The sequence below is a fragment of the Papio anubis genome, chromosome 1, assembly GCF_008728515.1.
Source record: "Papio anubis isolate 15944 chromosome 1, Panubis1.0, whole genome shotgun sequence".
Classification (NCBI taxonomy): Eukaryota; Metazoa; Chordata; class Mammalia; order Primates; family Cercopithecidae; genus Papio; species Papio anubis.
The window spans coordinates 202,753,337-202,770,190 of NC_044976.1; the positions used below are offsets into that span (position 1 = coordinate 202,753,337).

The 16,854-nt window shown below is 40.5% G+C and overlaps 1 protein-coding gene across 3 annotated transcripts in view; it reads right to left on the bottom strand.

Annotated features, from left to right (window-relative positions):
* PCNX2 (pecanex 2) overlaps positions 1 to 16,854 on the bottom strand; it is a 304,697-nt gene that overhangs the window by 273,546 nt on the left and 14,297 nt on the right. For all 3 annotated transcript variants that reach the window (XM_021931429.2, XM_021931434.2, XM_017953734.3), the window contains exons 2-3: positions 1,208 to 1,413; positions 328 to 448 (exon numbers count right to left, since the gene is read on the bottom strand). In XM_021931429.2, the coding sequence (XP_021787121.2) occupies positions 328 to 448; positions 1,208 to 1,413 (327 nt within the window). The remainder of the gene's footprint in view (positions 1 to 327; positions 449 to 1,207; positions 1,414 to 16,854) is intronic.

Sequence of the window (16,854 nt, forward strand, 5' to 3'; positions counted from 1 at the left end):
GAAGGCATTGCAGATATGATGACTTCAATGAATGACAACAGAAAGAAGCAAAGGCCTGCAAATTGGTTCTCTGCCCAGTGTGGTTGACCCAGCAGTGGGGGTGGATGGCAGAGGAGGCCAGAGAGTGTGCTTTGAACACATGACTGGGCATTTATCGTATGGTCCCAAGGGCACCCTTCAGGCCATTTCCAGACCCTGGGATGTGATATTCACTGTACACGGGCCAGTGATTACAGCATGCAAGCTACAATCACTGCTGCTGAATTCTAGGTGAGATCAACACCGAAACCACATGAAGAAGGTGAAACAGGAAACAAGACCACTAACCAATGGCCCAGAAGAGTGATGAGAGGTTATGCTTTGCCCTCTGGAGCTGCAGCGGAGGGGAGGCGTGGAGAGGTTTCGACTGGCCTCTTCCTTTTTGCCATTGTGAATCTGCCTATTATTGCTAACCCAACATGAGAAACACAAGAGCAGTGAGTGATATTATCAAACAGAAGCATGACTCTTTTAGTACTAGTCTAAAAACTTATTTTTCCTACAGTCCATTTTGTTATATTCCTTATATATAAATCTGTGTTTGTTGTTTTTAAGAGACAGGGTTTCGCTCTCTCCGGGTAGGCTGAAACGCAGTGGCACGATCATGGCTCACTGCAGCCTCAACCTCCTGGACTCAAGTGATCCTCCCACATCAGCCTCCCAAAATGCAAGTTTACAGGCATGAGCCACCATGTGCAGCAGATAAACCTTATAATAAACATTACTTTTAAATTAGAGGACATGCTATCTTAAGGAGCTGTAAGAAATAATACAAGAATAGTGAAAAGAATGCTAACTCAAAAATTACTCTTAATATTTCAGTTCTATGTAATGTATCACTTTTATATCAACAAACACAAATGCTATTCTTTAAAATACTCTGGCATGTTCTAAGCATTTAAATAACAACATAAAAACAGTGAAGTGAAATTTTTTGCAGTGCTAAGCCTAAGACAAATGAATTCTAGATCATGTGAGAAGGTCATATTGATAGCCAGTTAAACCATCCCGATTACGAATATCAATGTTATGCTTAAGTATATGCTGAAATATTAAAAAAATGCACATATTTCTATCTGCCTGTACTAGTGATTTCAAAAACAACTGATAAAAAACTTAAGAGCAAAACATTTAAATTTTGAAGTGTCACATTGATTGGAAATATTACCTTGGATTTTTGGGATTAGTTATGTGTTCACCTTTGGCCTCCTTGTCTTTATTTGGCTTTTCTTCCTTTCTGGAGGGCTTTTGCTGAATTACTTCTCCTTTGTCAAACATGAGGTGTAGGCGATAACTGACTAGTTTGATTATTGTGAAGAATATAGTCACTGCACTGCAGTAGAAAAATACAATGATCGCATTTGGAGGAAAAGCCTGAAGAAGGGAAAAGAGAGAGAAAAATCATTTGCTTTTAAGATTTTCTTTCTGTTTTAAATCTGGAAGCATTTTTAGACTATATACTGAATATAAATTAGGCAAGACTTCAGATTTGACTAATTTTGTAAGTTTTCCTGGTTAAAATACTTGAGGAAAAAAACCGGCTTTTTATTTTTTGAAGTCTTTTTTGTTTCTCAGGTTCTGTAGTAGTTGCACTGATAATCAACATTTGATTTGCAGGCAGTAACCCCACAGAACAAAAGACATATTCAAGGAAACCTCTCCTTTTTTTTTTTTTTTTTTTTTTTTTGAGGGCAGTCTCCTCTATCACCATGTTTGAGAGCAATGGCGTGATCTCAGGCTCCTGGCCTCACTCCCAGGCTCAGACAATTATCCTGCCTCAGCCTCCTGAGTGGCTGGGATTACAGGCATTCGTCACCAAGCCTGGCTAATTTTTGTATTTTTAATAGAGACGGGATTTCATCATGTTGGCCAGGCTGGTCTCAAACTCCTGACCTCAGGTGATCCGCACACCTCGACCTCCCAAAGTGCTGAGATTACAGGTGTGAGCCACCGTACCCAGCCTCCATGTTTGATAAGCTCTTATCTAAGGCCTAATCCAATGCATCTTCCTATGCAGCTCATCTTAAAGGCCAGAGATGCATTTGTTTTCATCAACAAAACACAAAAAGCCTTGTGGAGAACAGAAGGAAAAAGAAGAGAGAAAGGTTAGGGTAACCACTCCGCCATTCCCCTCCTTAACCTCCCATTGTGATAACACCCGCAGGCCATAGATTTCCCTAGGGTTGTAATGCACACAGGGGACCACAAAAGGGTACTGCTTCCAAAAGGAAGAGGAATATTTCCAGCAGAGACAAACGATCTGAACATGGCGACTATAGTGAGGTTCAGCTCAATTCTATGCAATCCCCTCAAGAAACAAAAAAAAGGAATCACTGGGACCCATGGAGTTGTCCTACTCTGTAGCATCTCCCATATATCTTCCTAATTCTCTCCAGGACCATGGACTATCACACGTTCTCTAGGCCTTCCTAAACTACATTCCAATTCTTTGGGATGGAAAGAGATCCCCAAGTGTCCCAAGGTGATATCCAGGACAGCCTTAATGACTCACGAGACCATTTTATCAATGGACTGTCCTAAAGAATATCGGAAATCCAGTGATCTGTGTAGCCGGTGCTGCAACCTAAACATAGCTAGGCTTGCAGACAGTAGGGCCCAGTCTACATGTGCGCCTAAGCAGACCCTGTACAGTTTGCCGTGGTCCCATGCAAGAGTCTTATCTTCTAGGTTGGACTGTCCCTAAAATGCAATAGCCAAACAAAGAGCACAAAAAAGAAAGAGGAAGATGATCAACAAGTAAAAGATAAAGTCAGAGATTTTCACCATCACTTACTCACTCTTATTACATCATGGGGGGAAAAGTCCACAAATAAATATAAAGCAATAAATAAGTGACAGAATAACTATATAAGACACTATGAGATAGATAATATCTGCTGTCCACTACCTGGCAGCAGATAAGGTTTATATTTACAAAAGGTGTATCTGTAAATATAAACCTTATATTTACATACTAAACACTACTAATAAATTAAAATACTACTAATTTAAATACTGCTCAAATACTACAATACTACTAATAGTATTTAGTAGTATTTAGTAATCTTGTTTATATTTACATACTAAACACTACTAATAAATTAAAATACTACTAATTTAAATACTGCTCAAATACTACAATACTACTAATAGTATTTAGTAGTATTTAGTAATCTTGTTTATATTTACATACTAAATACTACTAATACTACTAATTGCACACTAAATACTACTAACAGTCCCTATCGCTTTTTCTTAACTATTATGGGTTTTAAAAATTTAAGCTAAATTTAGAGAGTTAGTTTGAACAAAAGTGATAAAAGAAGGAAAAAGAAAGCCTGCAGATATCCACGAGAACAGACTATTGTTATATAAAAATGATATTCAGCCAGGCATAGTGGCTCATGCCTGTAATCTCAGCATTTTGGGAAGCCAAGGCAGAAGGATTGCTTGAGCCCAAGAGTTCAAGAGCAGCCTGGGTAACATATTGAGACCTGCCCTTCCCCATCTCTACAAAATTTTAAAAATTAGCCAGGTGTGGTGGTGTGCACCTATAGTCCTTGCTACTGGGGAGGCTGAGGTGGGAGGATCTCTTGAGCCTAGGAGTTCAAGGTTACAGTGAGCTATAATCACACCACTGTACTCCTGCCTGTGCTACAAAGTGAGACCCTCTATAAAAAAAAAATGAATTATATTCCAGAGTTTGTTGAATTTTCATGTAACTAGGGCTTCATAGTACTCTAGTCAGCAAGGGTAGCAAAGAGAGTTAGTGCTCACTGAATACTCCATCCTCTCCTCTTCATTTCCTAGCTTCTCTTGCAGCTAGGCTGAGGCCATATGACTAATTTTGGCCAATGGACAATGAGCACAAGTGCTGGCTTAGACAATTATGAGCTAGGTGCCTCCTGCATCCCACTTTTTTCCTCTTTACTTGGTGACCTCAGGAGACACGTTTTCCAGATGATATGTCTATAAGATGATGCAGTTTCTTTCAGACTGGGCACCTGAGTAACTCTGCAGAGCAAGGCCCCTATAAACCCAAGATGAGCCCGTAACAGGAATAAGAAGTAAACTTTTGAGCCATTAAACCACTGAGATTTGGAGTTGTGGCTGCTGTGGAAGCTAGCATTACTTAATTAACAACAGGGGGGTCCATTTTCATGAGGAATCTTCCATTCAAATCAGATTAGAGATAAATTGGGAAAACCCTAAGGCATTGAGAAAAGAATGGAAGGGAAGAAGAGTGAGAGACAAAAAATTGTATAGGACTCTTGGGAAAATTCACTTAGAAAAAAAACTGGCATGCCCCAATATTCAGAGAGATATTACTTTTCAGTTTATCCTCATAAATTTAGGCTACAGTGTAAGCTTAGTTAATACTGAAATTAAGTGAGGGCAAGAAGTTAGAATTTGAAGTTACCATGAGCACTAGCACCTAGTTGGCAACCCAGGTGAGAACCAGCCCTTGCCTCATCCTCTATGAAGGACCACTTGGCACTCTGTCATATCTGCAGCCCATGGACCTGACCAGACCATACTGGGAGATAGAGATTTTACTGAAAATTTTCTGGAAGAAATGTTTTACAGCATGCTATGCATGGTACGTTGTTTCTCCCCAAACTCCCTGATCTAATAATTCCTTTGAAAACCTCTCCCTAGCCAGGTGCAGCGGCATGTGCCTATAATCCCAACTTCTCAAACGGCTGAGGCAGGAGGATCTCTTGAGCCCAGGAGTTCAAGACCAGCCTAGACAACATAGAGAGACCCTGTCTTATTAATAATTAATTAATTAATTAATACCTCTCCCTTCAGTAGACCCTCCAAATTGAATCTAGCATCTTTCCAAACACTCCTTTTTTACGCCATGCAATTATGCTCTTCCCAGGCTCCTCCAATTTCACATGCCCAGGGACATCCCTGAAAATCACCTGCAAGGCCATTTGACTGCAGACATCATTATACTCAGGCAACAGAAGACCTCCAGCTTCTAGTATTTGCTCTCCTTAGAGGTGTGAATGCAGGCAGAGAAAGAGGGTTTAGGAAGGGATTCACCATATATGAGCAGTTATGAATTGTTCCTAAATCTTCACCTTGATGTAAGGTATACTCATGTTTCTGAACAGCAGTTTTCTTGTTCTAAGGGAAATTAAAAGTTCTTATTTCTATGAACTTTTCATTTTAACACATTCTAGTTAACAGTGTGAGGCAACATTTTTCAACATCATATCCTTGGCCAAAGAAAAGTTTTATGTTGTTTCCTGACCCACTATTAGTATAATTAGTATTATAATGACTCATTTGACCAAGGTTTTATGACAAAATTTCATGTAAAACAACATGCTGTTACCAACTAAGCAGTTACAGTTCTTCCCATTGGACCCACCTCTGTCTGTTCCTTCAGGTTCATAGCTCTGGTTTCCTCACAGTCACTGCTCTGTTTTTTTGTTTTTGTTTTTTCTCTCTTTTTTTAAAACTTTTGTGGCCAGGCATGGTAACTCACGCCTGTAATCCCAGCACTTTGGGAGGCCAAGGCGGGCGGATCACCTGAGTTCGCTACCAGCCTGGCCAACATGGTGAAACCCAGTCTACTAAAAATACAAAAATTAGCCAGGCGTGGTGGTGCTTGCTTGAAATCCCAGTTACTCAGGAGGCTGAGGCAGGAGAATCACTTGAACGTGGGAAGCAGAGGTTGCAGTGAGCCAAGATTGCACCATTGCACTGTAGCCTGGGGGACAAGAGTGAAACCCCGCCTCAAAAAACAAAACAAAAACAGAAAAAAAAACACACACACACACACACACACACACACACACACAACTTTTGCTTTACTGTGGTAAAATATATATAACATAAAATTTACCATCATAACCATTTTAAAATGTAGAGCTCAGGAGTGATAATTACACTTGCCTATGTGCTACTGTCACCACCATCCATCTCCAGAATTTTCATCTTCCCAAACTGAAACTGTACCCATTAAACACCAACTCCCCACTCTCCCCAATCCCGATCCCCTGGAAACCACTGTTCTACTTTCTGTCTCTATGATTCTGACCACTCTAGATACATCATATAATTAGAATCATATAGTACATGACCTTTTGTGACTGGTTTACTTCACTTAGCATAATGTGTTCAAGGTTCATCCACGTTGTAGCCTGTGTCAGAATTTCCTTCTTTTTTAAGGCTGAGTAATATTCCATTGTACAGCTAGACCACATTTTGTTTATTCTTTCATCCATTGGTGGACATTTGAGTTGCATCTACCTTTTGGCTACTGTGAATAACACTGTTCTCAACATGGGTGTACACATATCTGAAGCCCTGCTTTCAGTTCTTTTGAGTATATACCCCAAAAGAGGAATATCTGGATCACAAGATAATTCTATGTTTAATTTTTTTTTTTTCCAAGACAGTATTGCTCTGTTGCTCAAGCTGGAGTGCAGTGGCACAATCTTGGCTCACTGCAACCCCTGCATCCCGAGTTGAAGCGATTCTCCTGCCTCAGCCTCATGAGTAGCTGGGACTACAGGAGTGCACCACCAAGCCCAGCTAATTTTTGTATTTTTAGTAGAGATGGGGTTTCACCATGTTGGCCAGGCTGGTAGCGAACTCCTGACCTCAGGTGATCCGCTTGCCTTGGCCTCCTAAAGTGCTGGGGTTACAGGCTTGCGTCACCGTGCCTGGCTTATGTTTAATTTTTGGAGGAACTGCCTCATCATTTTCCACAGCAGTTGCGCTGTGTTACATCACTCTGGTTTTTAACTACAGGCCAATGGGTTATTGCCTCCCATCTCTTGAATGACCTGGAGAGATTAAAAATCTGCCTGAGTGAGGATTAGCTATAAGCAATGCCCATGCCCAGTAAGACTCAACCGCTGCTGAAGGTTTCTGTTTGCAGACATAAAGAAGGACACTCTTGGGGGCTCACCCTTTACTGATGTGTACTTCATAAGAGTACTTCATCGTTCGGTTTTCACAAGCTAATTTTGAAGAAGTCTTCTGGAAATGAATAGATTCATTCTGCACATGAAGAAGCTGGGTGTAAAGTGGGTCATGCTGCAGCGCTGATGAGCTCACAGAGCTCCTCCTTTCTGGAAGTTACCTACCTAGCAACTTCAATGACCTGACTGAGAACCAGAGACTCAGGAGAAAGTAATAAAATCGTGGCCTTCCTGGGCAGTCAGAACACACCACTGTTAGAGGGAGACAATTCCTCCCCACTTCTTGGCTTCAAAAGACGGGATGATTCTCTCTACATAGCCAGCCTCTCCACCCCCATGACTTGCTCCTCCCTTAGTGACTTCTGATGAGTGATTTGGGGAGCCGGAACTGGGCATGTCTTTCTCACGCCCTCCCCTTCTTCTCTCTCGGGAGCTGGTTGGGCCAAGAAGGTGTGTCTGGGTGGCTCCTCTACTGCAAAGCCTCCAGTGTCAGGCCCCAAGTAAAGAGGCCCAAGGCTGTGCATGGTGCCCCTGACCAAATGGGTAAATCTCTATCACTCTGGGGACAGTGAGGAAGTCCACTTGCCTGCAGATATTAATATCAGTCACATTCCCAAATGTCAGTTCATTCACACTAAAGGTGATCTTCTGAACTCCACATGTTTGACTCTTTTGTCTCCCTTAAGTGCCTCAGAAAAGGATGTGTTATCTATGGGGTCACCAAGTCTATGAATAAAGTTCTTGAATTTAACCGGAAAGGGAGTCGCTCAGAGCTTCACTGGATGTTCTGTGCTCTTGGTCTAGGCATAATTCATTTACATGGCACACAATAAGCCTAATAAACTCAGTTTCCCAGCCCACAGCAGAAACTAAAAGGGAAAACGAGGAATGAACAGAAGTAGGCACAGTAATGTAACAAGACCTAATAAATGACGGCTGAAGTCATGGGAGAAGTAAAACTAGAAAATGCACCCATCAAAAAGCAAAGGCACTTCTACGATTATTTTCTGAGACACAAACACACCTCAGTTATGTCTGAGGCTATCATTACAATAGCATAATATCTAGGATTACCAAGAAAATGGTCTGTGATATTAAATACACTGTTAGGGAAGGCAGGGACATTTAAAACTATCCCATCAATGTGGTTAAAGTAAATTGAGTTTTCCTGCCTAAAGGTTAAGTTTCAAGTAATTTGGAAAATGATTTTACTCAGATATGTGGCCTAATAAATGAGGCATTAATCTGCCAAACATAACACTCACACTCAAGCTTGACATTTATATGACCACCCGAGAGTGCTGGGATGATTGTGCTGTATGCCAGAGCATTTCCTCCGGCTGTGGGGAACTGCTTAGTCTGGTTATTTATGCCATCCGTGGGCTTCAGAACCTCCTACTCAAGCTGCTGGAAGCCCGACAAGTTCTACGACTATTTGAAAACCACAGGTTCGTCCAAAAAGATAGAATTTAGACTGAGCAATGTGAGTTGTCTTATCTGCTTCAGAGATAACAGAGATTCTTTTCTGTTCATCCATTTTGTCAAATTAAGAGAGAGCACCTTTGTCCATCTGGTCATTCATCCCCATTCATTCATTCATTCATTCCTTTCACAGGTAAATGTTAGTACCTTGTCTGTGCCATTCAAGTATGACTCTTGGGTCCTATTTAAGTAAGTTATAATTCCTTGAGGGGTTGGGGACAGGTGTGTATACCAAAAAAATTACACGACAGAGAAGTGCTATCATTTCTTTGCATTTATATATGTGAAGGGAGTTATAAGTTTTCAGATTCAAAATCATATTTCTTACATATTTCATGCATTTCCTTTATGAAAAAATAAACTAAACAAATTTATCCTTCTCTCAGAAAATCTGGAACTTGTGATTATATGTTGAAAACTAGAACAAGCCCAGCAGCAGTTCAAATCCCAGGAATATAGGCCAAGAACCCCTGGACATAGATGTGTACAGAATGCATCCTGACTTACATGAACCTGCCCCCAACAGGTTATGGACAGGGGGTATCCATGCAGCTCGCCTTAGATGTAGGCCCCCCTTGCAAATACCTGTTTAAAAATGATGAGGTAGACGGAATCAAGACATTTGACAGTTTCTCAAAATTTAGCTCTATGTGAACGTCTATCCTGAAAAGTAAGATGAACAAAAAAGTAGAATAGGACACTTTCTCTTAGGCCTGCTATTTGACTTTTATTGGGTCTGCTGCCTGTTTCTTATGAAATCTGCTCTGATTTTGTTGAGCTCCTGGACTTCTTTCTTAGTGTGCAGCTTTGATAAGAGAAACTGATGATAGAGAGGTGGCAGGTGAGTGTCTGGACCATTAGGATGGTGCTACAGGGAATGGTAAGATGGAAAAAACAGCCAAAGGTTAGAAAGTTAGATTTGACCATATCAGCAGAGTCATTAAAATGAGAATCATTGTAGACTTACTCCCTTTGAAAATCATTTAAAAAGCTGCACCTATGATTATCCAACCCTTTCTCTCTTCTCTTCTGATACAGAATATCGAATGCATAACTTTGTAAACGAATGTTATTTTAGTCAAGAAATTTGAACTCACGTTGTTGTTTTCATTTTAAATGGCCACGGTAAGAGTTAACATAATACTTCTATTTTTAATGTACACTGAGCTAAATAGAATGAATCAATAAGTTTATACAAGACAACGTTATGTCAACCTCAATTCAATGACAAAATCAATCATAAATTTGTACTGAGGTTGTGCTGGAAATCCATATCACATGTCTCCTAATAGAAATGTGCTACTTAGAATTAAAAATGAAAATTAAATATTATGAAGGTTTATAAAATATAACCATAAATGATCAATACCATATTTTATATATAATCTAAATCAAGACTGAACACTTATTTTTCATAAGGAATTTTGGAAATAGTTTTGGCGTGACAAAGTCAACAACTCACTACTAAAATGTCTGAGTTCATTACCACCAAGTTCCTTGACTCTGTTTATTAAGTGCCCTCAAACCCAGATGATACAGATAATGACAAGTGTCATGAACTTTCAAACCTGTATCAGTTAATGTTCAAATTTAATGAAGTATATTACATTTAATTTTAAGCAATATTCTTCAAATTCAATTTTGTTAAAATATTAAAACCAGGTCTTAGATTTAAGTCTTTGATCCATCTTGAGTTGATTTTTGTATAAGGTGAGAAATGAGGATCCAGTTTCATTCTTCTATATGTGGCTTGCCAATTATCCCAGCACCACTTGTTGAATAGGGCATCCTTTCCCTACTTTACGTTTTTGTTTGCTTTGTTGAAGATCAGTTGGCTGTAAGTACTTGGCTTCATTTCTGGGTTCTCTATTCTATTCCACTGGTTTATGTGCCTATTTTTTTATCAGTAGCATGCTGTTTTGGTGACTATGGCCTTATAGTATAGTTTGAAATCAGGTAATGTGATGCCTCCAGATTTGTTTGCTTAGTCTTGCTTTGGCTATGTGAGCTTTTTGGTGGTTCCATATGAATTTTAGGATTGTCTTTTCTAGTTCTGTGAAAAAATGAAGACCTGAAATCATAAAAATCCTTGAAGAATACATTGGAGAAACCCTTTTGGACACTGGCTTATGCAAAGACTTCATGACCAAGAACCCAAAAGCAAATGTAACAAAAGCAATTGTAAATAAGTAGGACTTAAGTAAACTAAAAAAGTTTTTGCACAGAAAAAGAAACAATAGCAGAGTAAACAGACAACCTACAGAATGGGAAAGAATCTTCACAATCTATACATCCAAAAAGGACTAACATCCAGAATCTATAGGGAACTCAAACAATTAACAAGAAAAAAAAAAACCATCAAAAAATGGGCTAAGAACATGAATAGACAATTCTCAAAAGAAGATATACAAATGGCCAACAAACATATGAAAAAATGCTCAACATTGCTAATGATCAGGGAGATGCAAATCAAAAACACAGTGCAATACCACCTTACTCCTGCAAAAATGGCCATAATCAAAAAATCAAAAAATAATAGGTGTTGTCAGGGATGCAGTGAAAAGGGAACACTTCTACACTGCTGGTGGGAATGTAAACTAGTACAACCACTATGGAAAACAGTGTGGAGATTCCTTAAAGAACTAAAAGTAGAACTACCATTTGATCCAGCAATCCCACTACTGGGTATCTAACCAGAGGAAAAGAAATCATTATACAAAAAAGATACTTGCACATGCATGTTTATAGCAGCACAATTCGCAATTGCAAAAATACGGAATCAGCCCAAATGCCCATCAATCAATGAGTGGATAAAGAAATTGCGGTGTATATATTTACCATGGAATACTATTCAGCCACAAAAAAGGAATGAAATAATTGCATTCACAGCAACCTGGATGGAATTGGAGACCATTATTCTAAGTGAAGTAACTTAGGAATGGAAAACCAAATATCATATGATCTCATTCATAAGTGGGAGCTAAGCTATAAGGATGTAAAGGCATAAGAATGATATAATAGACTTTTCGGATTTGGGGGAAATGGTAGGAGGAGGGTGAGGGATAAAAGACAACAAATTGAGTATGGTGTATACTGCTTAGATGACAGGTGCACAAAGTCTCACAAATCACCACTGAAGAATTTGCTTATTTAACCAAACACCACCTGTTCTCCAAAAACCTATGGAAATTAATCATTAAAAAGACTAGAGAGAATATAAAAAAAATAATTTAAAAATAAAGTATTAAAATCAGTTAGTAATAATCATTTTTAAAGGAACAGTGAGATGATAATGAGTTGCATTAATTATTTTTTCCTTACACATTCTGCTTAACAAACAAGAGGAGCAGTAGCCACAGCTCAAAGTGGGAGAGTCCTTAGAGGCTGGGCTAGAAGGGATCCCTGTTGAAGCTCCATGCCCACCTGCAGATTTTGCACTCCTTCTCTTGCCCAGTCTGCTAGTCAGCATCCTAGTAAGAAGTTAGATGTTGGTATGTCTCAGAATCCTTCTTTCCTTCTACCCAACTGCAAAAGTATTTAGTTTGATTCTTGCAAAGGCCATACCTACCAAGGATTGTCCAGTAGGTTTCTGCTCAATCCCATTCAGTGGTTTTCAAGAAAATAGAAGTTCTTTTGGCATGGTTTTTTTTTTTTTTTTTGTAGAATCTTACTCTGTCACCAGGGCTGGAGTACAGTGGCACCATCTAGGCTCACTGCAATCTCTGCCTCTCGGGTTCAAGCGATTCTCCTGCCTCAGCCTCCTGAGTAGCTGGGATTACAGGTGCCCTCCACTACACCCAGCTAATTATTTTTATCTTTAGTAGAGATGGGGTTGCACCATGTTGGCCAGGCTGGTCTCAAACTCCTGACCCCGTGATTCGCCTGCCTCACCCTCCCAAAGTGCTGGGATTATAGGCGTGAGTTATCGTGCCTGGCCTCTTTTGGCATTTTGAACCTAATAACTTCTCATTGTGTAAGATGTTTAGCTTTTCTGGCTCCCATTGTTTCAATGCTACTAGGACATTTAATTTAAATTACATTGTGATAAAGTCATTGAGATAAACCCAAAAATGCTCCCAACAAAATTTGTTCATGTCCCTTGGGGGAAGTTGTTGTTTCCAATCTAGAACCAGTGTGCCTACTTAAATATAATATTTACCAGTGGGCATTAACATGCTGCAGCAAAGGTCACTAAAATCATGGACCTTGTCCATTAATATTATAGAACAGTCACCCTCCTTCTTTAGCCCAGGGCTTCTCAATCACTTCTCAATTTGCTTCTCAATCACTTCTCAATTCACTACTGACATCTTGGGCCAGAAAGCTTTTTGCTGTGAGGGGCTACATAGGTAATATGCACTGTAGGACATTCAATAGCATCCTTAGTTTCTATATACTAGGTGCAGTAGCAATCCCTCCAGTGGTGACAACCAAAAATATCTCTAGATAGTCCCAGATGCAAGTCCCAGATGCAAGAGGGTGCAAAATCAAACCTCTCCACAGTTGAAAATCACTGCTTGGCTCAAAAATGTATTAAAGTGTACCAAGCATAGAGACAAAAGAAACATAGTCCCTATACACACCAAGTTCAAAGTCAAGCATGAGAGTAGATGTATAGAGAGTAGAATTCCAAAGTAGAGTAGCAAGTGCTGTTGTTCAAGTAAATCAGGTGTGCCTAAATCAGACTGAGGAATGGGGATTGCAGACCAAGAAAACCATGTCGGAGAAGTCACACATCTGAAAACTATAAAGTATCCTGAGAAAAGCCAGGCAGAGGAAACAGCATGAGAAAAGCAAAGGGCCTTCCAGGAAGAGCAAAGAGTTTGGAATCACAGACATGGGGTATTTGAAGTCGGAACCAAGTGGTAAGAAATGAAAGACCTTGACATTAGGCTTAGGACTTTGATCTTCATGATGAAAAGCACAGAAGGCTAGCGAAACATAGAAGCAAAAAGTTGGTATCTACATTTTACAAACTCATCCATGTAGATGGACAGATGGAGATAGAAGTAGGACCAGCAATAAGGAGACGAGGAAGGGGCAATCTGTTTCATGGAATTGTTGCAGCGTTTGATGAAATTACATTTGTGAATGCACACTGTGAAACATGAACTGATTTTTCCATCAAATCATTTCAAAAACAGTAAAGTGTGATATAAATGCAGACAGAAACTATTCCCACTGCTATCCTATGCTAGTGTTAGAATTTCAAAAACATTTCTAAAAGGAAAGTCTGAGACCACTAGGATTAATGGCAAGATTGTTGAAATAAATGAACACTCTCTCTTTGACGGAGTCTCGCCCTGTCACCCAGGCTGGAGTGTGTGGCGAGATCTCAGCTCACTGCAACCTCTGCCTCCTGGGTTCAAGCGATTCTCCTGCCTCAGTCTCCTGAGTAGTTGGGATTACAGGTGCATGCCACCATGCCCAGATAATTTTCGTGCTTTTAGTAGAGACAGGGTTTCACCATGTTGGCCAGGCTGGTCTCGAACTCCTGACCTCAAGTGATCTGCCCACCTCGGCCTCCCAAAGTGCTAGGATTACAGGCGTGAGCCACCACACCCAGCTGGAATAAATGAATACTCTTACGAGGTGATATTGAAAGGAGGTAACACATGTTAAGTTGCTATATTTTTATTTTAAAAAGTATTTACACAAAACAGTGGGGAAGTTCTTCAAAAAATTAATAGAATTAATATAGGATCTGGCAATTCCACTTTTGGGTATACATGCAAAAGAAATGAAAGCAGGGTCTCAAAAAGATACTCGTACCCCCATGTACATCGCAGCATTATTTATAACAGACAAGGGCTGAGGTTGGGCTCGGTGGCTCACGCCTGCAATCCCAGCACTTTGTGAGGCCGAGGTGGGCAGATCACGAAGTCAGGAGATCGAGACCATCCTGGCCAACATGGTGAAATCCCGTCTCTACTAAAGAATACAAAATTTATCAGGGCTTGGTGGCATATGCCTGTAATCCCAGCTAATCGGAAGGCTGAGGCAGGAGAATCTCTTGAACCAGGGAGGCAAAGGTTGTAGTGAGCCGAGGTCGTGTCACTGCACTCCAGCCTGACGACTGAGCGAGACTCTGTCTCAAAAAAAAAAAAAAAAAAAAAAAGACAAGGGGTGGAAACAAATCTAATGTCCTTCAACAAATATTTGAATAAACAAAATGTGGTTTATACATACTATGGAATATTATTCAGCCTTAAAAAGGAGGGAAATTCTGGTACATGCTACAACATGAATGAACCTTGAGGATGTTATATTAAGTGAAATAAGGCAATCACAAACAAGCAAATACTACATGGTTCCACTTATATGAGGTACTTAGAGTATTCAAACTCATAGAGACAAAAAGCAGGATGGTGGTTGCCAGGGACTTGGGGGAGAGAGAAATGGGGAGTTATTGTCTAATGGGAATGGAATTTCAGTTTGGGAAGATAAAAATGTTCTGGAGATGAAAGGTAGTGATGGTTGCACAACAATGTGGATGTACTTAATGTTGCTGAACTGTACACTTAAAGGTGGTTATGATGGAACATTTTATGTTATATACATCTTATCACAACTGTTAAAGTAATTATTATTTTATAACACTTCGGATTATACATGACATTTTTCAACTGAGAAATATGAACAACCAAGTCACCACATTGGATCCTGCTGTTTGAATATGGAGGTTAAGAAGTAAGCAGAACCAGTTCCTCAGAAAGTTCGGGATTTCCCTTCTAGAATAATCTCTCAGGTCCAAATTTCATCCACGCAATGCGTTCACTGCCCCGAGTAAGCTACGAGCAGAAGTCCCACGTTGTTAGCTGGATCATAAAGATGATCAAGCTCCATGTTCATTTAGCCTTTCAGGTGCTCAGCAAGTACTGTTCCATATTCTGTGCCAGGCACTGTGCATGGCACTTTGGGGTAGAGTTGTGACTGCAACAGACAAACATCTGTCTTCAAGGAGCTTCCAATATAGCACACACTAGTGACAACTAATTTTAAAAGTAATTTATTTGTGCCCACCAAGGGAACCTAACCTATACTAGAGTGTCAGGGAATAATCCTTCAAGGAACTAGTATTGAACTTGAGCAGTGAAGGTGAACTGGAGTTAACGCAGAAAGGTGAGCAGGTAGATTCCAGACAATGGGTCAAAGTGTGCAAAAGATACAAATCAGCATTAGAGATACAAAGAAAGCCTGTGCAGCTGACTGCCTGGGTGGGAGGGCAGAAAAGAAGAAAGGAGTGGGATGAGTCTGGGAAGGTGGGACGGTCAGATGACACACCGCTGAGCCCCTGAGGTCCTCCTTCAATCCCTGCTGGGAGGCCTGGAGTGGCCTGCTAGCCAGTCTCCTCTCCTCTGCTCTACAGTTTTCAGGATAGTGTCTCTCAAGCACCATTTTAATCACATCACTGCCCTACACAAATACCTACAATTAATTTTCTCCAGCACTTCTTATGCTAGTTTCAAAGCTTTTCATGGCCAAGACCCCTTGAGCTTCCAGGGTTCTTGGTCGTTGCATCACAGGAGTGCGCTTTGCTGTCCTCTACCATGGGCAGAGCCACAAACCAACAAGGCCTCAGGGAGTAAACACCTAAATGGGGAGATTAGACTAACATCGGTAAAGTAGTATTTAAACACTACAGAGGGGCACACAACTGAAGGGCTCACTCAGGTAAGCTGTCCTATCTTCGTGTCAAGGCAGTCCACTCAGAGCAGGTGGAGAAAACCAGAGAACAGGGGCTGTTGTTGAAGGCTCCAGAGGTCCCCGGCTTAAACTGTGGTGCAGAAGTTGGATACGACATGGAGGGGAATGTGGAGGAGGGCACCTATCGTTAGCACACATGCAACAGGCGAAGCCAACACGGTGCCTGGACTCTCCACAGGAGAAAGGAGATCATGAAATACAGAGACAGTCTTGAAGAGAAGACCCATATTTAAGGGAAAAGGGGAAATGGAACCAAGCAAAGAACACCAAGAAGCAATGAATGACTAGCGAAAGATGAGGAAAGCCTGGATACCAACTTATTTTCAACATTACTGATTACGCTTGTCATTCTTTATTGATTAATTAATTAGTAAAGGGTTCAGTGTAAACTATGTGTTAAGCATTCTGATATCCAAATCAGCTATTATCTGCACCACTCATAGACAGTTACCACACTTTTATGGATTCTATTTTAAGTAATGATAAACTCCCCGAGTCTACTCTTTGTATCTACTCCTTGTGTGTGCCCAGTGCCTGACATGCAGCCAACATTGGGCCCTTTCTTGGCTGCAGCAAGCATGTTAAGCCCTGACCTCCCACTTACCTGTTTTCAAGTTCCACAAACAGTGGCAAGGGCAAACTGTGCCTGCCTCAGGAGCCAACAGAGCCAAGAGGAGGGCAA